The sequence below is a fragment of the Vigna umbellata genome, chromosome 5 (genome assembly GCF_029865625.1).
Source record: "Vigna umbellata cultivar VRB3 chromosome 5, Vumbellata_1.0, whole genome shotgun sequence".
Classification (NCBI taxonomy): domain Eukaryota; kingdom Viridiplantae; phylum Streptophyta; class Magnoliopsida; order Fabales; family Fabaceae; genus Vigna; species Vigna umbellata.
In genome coordinates, this window is record NC_142169.1 from 12,966,715 (window position 1) to 12,972,597 (window position 5,883).

The window sequence follows — 5,883 nt, forward strand, 5'->3', positions numbered from 1 at the left end:
AGCAGATGGAAGTGAGCTGCTGGAAGAGGCGCTGGTAGAAGAAATTTTGGAAGAGGCCAATCTGGTTGAAGTAGAGGTTAAGGTCGAGCCCTAGAGTGGTCGACAAGTGGTAGCTGCTAGTATTTTGTTTAGTCTTAGAATTTGGATACCGTCGACTATATCACATTTTGTATTGTAAGCCGTTGGACGTACTGAACCTAGTATCTTCTTGTAAGGACTGCACTGTTTTAATGATTAATGTAATTAATTCTGATTATGGTCATCACTATATTTTGGGATGTTACATTAGTGGTATCAGAGCAGTTTTGTTCTCTTAAAGGACGCTGTAGGGTTATGAGTACACTGTGTTTTTGCTGTGTGCTTACTGTATGATTAATGAGTTATCATTATTTTAACTCTTGGACAGAACTAACGCTCGTTTTTCTCTGTGTCCAGAGAACAAATGGCGCCTAGACTTCCTCCTCCTCCACCACCAAATGGATCGGATACGACCGACAGTGCCAGATTGTTGGAAACCGTGATCGAACGGTTGCAACAACAAAATGCTACACTAATGGAGCAGAACGCAGCTGCTCTAAGAAGTCTTGAGGCCGCACGCGAGAACTCCGAAGCTACTCAGCGACAATTAATGGAACTCATTGTCGCCACCAGAGGCACGCCGGGAGCGTCCTCTTCCAACGCTGCCCAACCTGCTGCTGAGTGGAGCTTGGAGAGTTTTCTCCAACATCATCCGGCTAAATTCAGTGGGAAGTGCCTCCCTGACGAGGCAGATCAGTGGCTGAGGGATATAGAGAGGATTTTTAACGCCAAGAGATGTCCAGATGAGAACAGGTTGGCGTACACGGAGTATTTATTGACTGGGGAAGCGAGCCACTGGTGGGCAAGCGCGAGAGCCATTCTGATGGACACTCAACAACCAATCACTTGGGAAGTGTTTAGAAGTAAATTTTATGAAGAATACTTCCCTGACAGCGTTCGGTTTGCAAAAGAGGTGGAATTTCTACAGCTGGTCCAAGGGGGTATGTCAGTTTCAGAATATACAAATAAGTTCAAGCACTTGGTGAGGTTCAATACTATGGCGACAAGTGAAGAGTGGCAATGTCGGAAGTTTGAGAACGGCCTAAGGAGTGATTTGAAAGTTATGATTTCAAGTTTGTGCATAAGAACGTTTCCTGCCATGGTTGAGAGGGCCAAAGTGTTGGAGAAGAACATGGCAGAAGCTGAACGACACAAGAAACAGCAACAAGTGAGTAGGGGACCGATAGTGTCCAGGGGAGGTATGGTTCAGAGGAGGACTCCGTACGCTCGTCCTAGTCAACCATCTCATGCAGGCGGATCACAAGCAATCGTTCCTGTCGGACAGTCTGGACAAGTGAACGTAACTTGTTTCCAGTGTGGGGGACCACACTACCGTTCTTCCTGCCCACAGCTGATGGGAGGTAAATTCTGCACTCGATGTAGAAGAAATGGACATCTGGAGAGTGAATGCAATATGGGCGGACGCGCTGTTATGAGGCCGCCGAACGCTGGAAGGAACCAGCAGGGGAGAGGTGGTCGAGCCCAAGCTGTTGGGCGTGTGTATGCCATTACTGGAGCGGAAGCAGCGACTTCAGGTACGCTCATCACCAGTACCTGCTTGATTTATGGAAAGCAATGTTGTGTGTTGTTTGATTCGGGGGCGACACACTCCTTCATCTCGAAGGCGTGCGTTGATAAGTTGGGAATAGCTGAGAGCGAGATGCAGTTTGATCTGGTGGTGTCGACCCCAGCAGCTGGTGAGATCAGGACATCTACTGTGTGTGTTAGATGTCCTATTGAGGTAGAAGGGCATAGATACAAGGTGAACCTCATATGTTTGCCTCTAAAAGACTTAGAGGTAATTTTGGGAATGGATTGGCTGAATACCAATCGCATTCTCATAGATTGTGGAGCGAAGAAATTAATCTTTCCCGGTGAAGTAGAGGAAATTCTTTCAGTGACGTTCGGACAGCTGAAAGAAGATATCATGGAAGGCGCCAGCTGTTTCCTCATCATGACGCACGAAGACAGTGAAGTTGTGAATGCGAATGAGGAACGATCGTCCAAGGTAGTGGACGAATTCCCTGATGTTTTTCCGGAAGATATCCCTGGACTACCTCCGGTTCGTGAAATTGAATTCACTATTGACTTGGTGACGACAGCAGCACCTATCTCTGTTCAACCATACCGAATGGCGCCTGCAGAGCTGATTGAACTCAAAAAGCAGATTGAAGAGCTGATGGAGAAGAATTTTATCAGGCCGAGCGTATCACCATGGGGAGCGCCTGTGCTCTTGGTGAAAAAGAAGGATGGCAGCTCTCGGTTATGTATAGACTACAGGCAATTGAACAAACTGACCATCAAGAATAAGTACCCGCTGCCAAGGATAGACGATTTATTGGATCAACTGCATGGGGCGACGGTGTTTTCTAAGATTGATTTGCGTTCGGGATATCATCAGATCAGGGTGAAGGAGAGCGACATCCAGAAGACTGCTTTCAGGTCTCGTTACGGACACTACGAGTATGTAGTGATGCCTTTTGGTGTGACGAACGCGCCAGCAATCTTCATGGACTACATGAACAGGATATTCCGACCATATCTGGACAAGTTCGTAGTGGTCTTCATTGATGATATCCTGATTTACTCCAAGAGCCATGAAGAGCATGAAGAACACTTACGGATTGTGCTTGGAGTGTTGAGGGAGAAGGAACTGTACGCCAAGTTAGCAAAGTGTGAATTTTGGATGAAGAACGTGCAGTTCTTGGGACACATTGTGTCAGCTGAAGGAATCTCTATGGACCCGGCAAAGATACGAGCAGTTATGGAATGGGAAAGTCCGCGTTCGGTCACGGAAGTAAGGAGTTTCGTTGGTCTCGCGGGCTACTATCGACGCTTCATTGAAGGATTTTCTAAGATAGTAGCGCCACTGACACAGCTTACCAGGAAGGACCAACCATTCGCGTGGACTGATTTGTGTGAAGAGCGTTTTCAGGAGTTGAAGAATAAGTTGACGAGCGCTCCAGTACTAATCATTCCGGACACGTCCAAGCCCTTTGAAGTATACTGTGACGCGTCCCAGCAAGGGTTGGGCTGTGTGCTGATGCAGGAGAGACGAGCAGTGGCGTACGCCTCTCGACAACTGAAAATTCACGAGAAGAATTACCCCACCCACGATTTAGAGTTGGCAGCAGTCGTGTTTGCGCTGAAGATTTGGAGGCATTTCTTGTATGGATCCACGTTCCAAGTTTTAAGTGATCACAAGAGCCTCAAGTACCTCTTTGATCAGAAGGAGTTGAATATGAGGCAGAGGAGGTGGCTTGAGTTCTTGAAGGATTATGATTTCGAGCTACTCTACCATCCAGGAAAGGCGAACGTGGTAGCGGACGCTCTAAGCAGAAAAGTGGTACATGTGTCGTCCATGATGGTGCGCGAGCTGAGTTTGGTGGAAAGCTTTAGAGATCTAAGGTTACAATTTGAGTTGGAGTCGAACAGTATCAAGTGTTGTAACCTTAGAATATCCAGCGACGTGTTTGAACGGATCAGGACGAAGCAACGAGAGGATGAAGAGTTAGTGAAGATATTTGATGCCCTCGGTACGGATCAGGCCAAAGAGTTTAACACTGGAACGGACGGTTTCTTACGTTATAAGGGCCGGACGTGCATTCCGAATGATGGAGAGCTGAAGAGAATTATTCTGGAGGAAGGTCATCACAGCCGTCTTAGCATGCACCCTGGCATGACTAAGATGTATCAAGACCTCCGGAAATCATTTTGGTGGCCTGGAATGAAGAGTGATGTCGCTCGTTTTGTGGCATCCTGTTTAACTTGCCAGCGTGCAAAGGCTGAACACCAACGACCAGGCGGCTTACTTCAGCAGCTGGAGATTCCCGAATGGAAGTGGGATAGCATATCCATGGACTTCGTGACTCACCTACCACGTACGATCAGAAATCATGATTCAATTTGGGTGATCGTGGATCGACTGACGAAGAGCGCCCATTTCCTGGCAGTAAATTTGAAGATGTCGATGACCAATCTGGCCAAGCTCTACATTCAGGAAATTGTTCGTCTGCATGGAGTGCCGTCGAGCATAATTTCTGACCGAGATCCGAGATTCACATCTCGGTTTTGGCAATCGTTACAAGGCGAGTTGGGAAGCAAACTGCAGATGAGTTCAGCTTATCACCCTCAAACGGACGGCCAGTCCGAACGGACCATCCAGACACTTGAAGACTTACTGAGGACGTGTGTCCTAGATCACTTAGGCGCTTGGGATGAGGTCCTGCCGCTAGTGGAGTTCACGTACAACAACAGTTTCCAGGCGAGCATTGGAATGGCACCGTTTGAAGCTCTTTATGGGAGAAAATGTCAAACGCCACTTTGTTGGTTCAAGGAAGGAGAGAACGTGCTAACTGGACCCGAACTTATACAGCAGACGACAGAAAAAGTGAAGTTAATCCAGGAGAGGTTGAAAACGTCGAGGAGCAGACAGAAGTCCTATGCCGACAAGAGAAGAAGACCGTTAGAGTTCCAAGCTGGCGATCACGTATTCCTTAGACTGAATCCAACCACGGGAGTCGGCAGAGCTATGCGACCAAAGAAATTATCCCCGAAGTTCGTCGGACCCTATCAAATTCTGAGGAAAATCGGACCAGTGGCTTACGAACTTGCACTACCGCCTCAACTGTCGAACCTCCATCCTGTCTTCCACGTTTCCCAACTCCGGAAGTATATAGCTAATCCTTCTCATGTGTTGGAGTTGGAAAACGTCCAATTGCGCCCAGACCGAACGCTGGAGTTACAACCAGTAAGTGTGGAAGACAGTCGCACCAGGCTACACAAAGGAAAGGACGTTCGCTTGGTGAAGGTAGTGTGGAACGCTAAAACCGGTGACTCAACGTGGGAAGTGGAGAGCGCCATGAAGGACTTGTACCCACACTTGTTTACGGGTAAGTTTTAATTTTCGAGGACGAAAATTTTTGTAGTTAGGGAGAATGTAAGACCCTTGATTTTAGCAAAGATAATTTTCTGACATCCTCACCATTAATGCACGCCACATCATTACTCAGCCAGTAAAACCCACTACCTAATCTAATTCCCTCCCTCTCTGTCGTACACGGAAAATCCGCGCCCATCATTTCTCTGAAACATTAAAAACGTACCAAACACTGCATGCACACACGCAACCTGTCGCGGGAGAAGCTTCCCATTTCAGAGTTCGGTGTGCAGGTGTCAACTTGGGAGACGTTCGTCGACCGAACGTGGGTTGACATAACTAGAATTTTTGAAAATTCCCTCTCACCTGCACCATTCATCTTCTTCCTCAGAACCCAACCTTTCGTTTTCTCCAACTTCTCTCTAGAAACCCTCACCTTCTCCTTACTGTAACTCATCCTCTTCTTCTCCGATCACGTTTCAGAACCGTAGGAACGTTCCTGACACCGTGAGCTTCAATCCGAACCGAACAGATCCTAGTTCTGTAACCGGTAAGTCACTCTACTCTGGACGTCGATCTGAACGTTTGTTCTGTAGTACATGCAAACTAAGATTCAGTTGCATGCATGGGTTATAGGTCTGAGTTGTTGCTGATTTCTGGTGTTTTAGATTAAGTGAAAGTTGTCGAGCGAAACCTGAGGGTAGGACGCTGTTAGAGGTCGGACGAAACCTTACTTTTCAGGAGTACACTGCTATTCAGGTAAGGGAAGCTTATTAAATTTAATTCGTATGTTTGTCTTGTACTGTATGAATATTATGTGTGTTGCATGAAGTATGAACTGTGTTATTTGATTGTTGGTATATGATCATAAGTATGAAGTGTATATTGGTCGAGTATGCATGGTCGAACGTTGTTGTACTGCATGA

General features: G+C 46.9%; 1 protein-coding gene across 1 annotated transcript; it reads left to right on the top strand.

Annotated features, from left to right (window-relative positions):
* Positions 1 to 553: 553 nt before the first annotated feature.
* LOC148197729 (uncharacterized) lies at positions 554 to 5,883 on the top strand. Its single transcript, XM_088115615.1, has 9 exons — positions 554 to 1,151; positions 1,197 to 1,613; positions 1,923 to 2,284; positions 2,492 to 3,388; positions 4,172 to 4,300; positions 4,415 to 4,732; positions 5,441 to 5,544; positions 5,626 to 5,716; positions 5,830 to 5,883. The coding sequence occupies exons 1-9, from the start codon at positions 554 to 556 to the stop codon at positions 5,881 to 5,883; spliced, it is 2,970 nt and encodes a 989-aa protein (XP_087971741.1).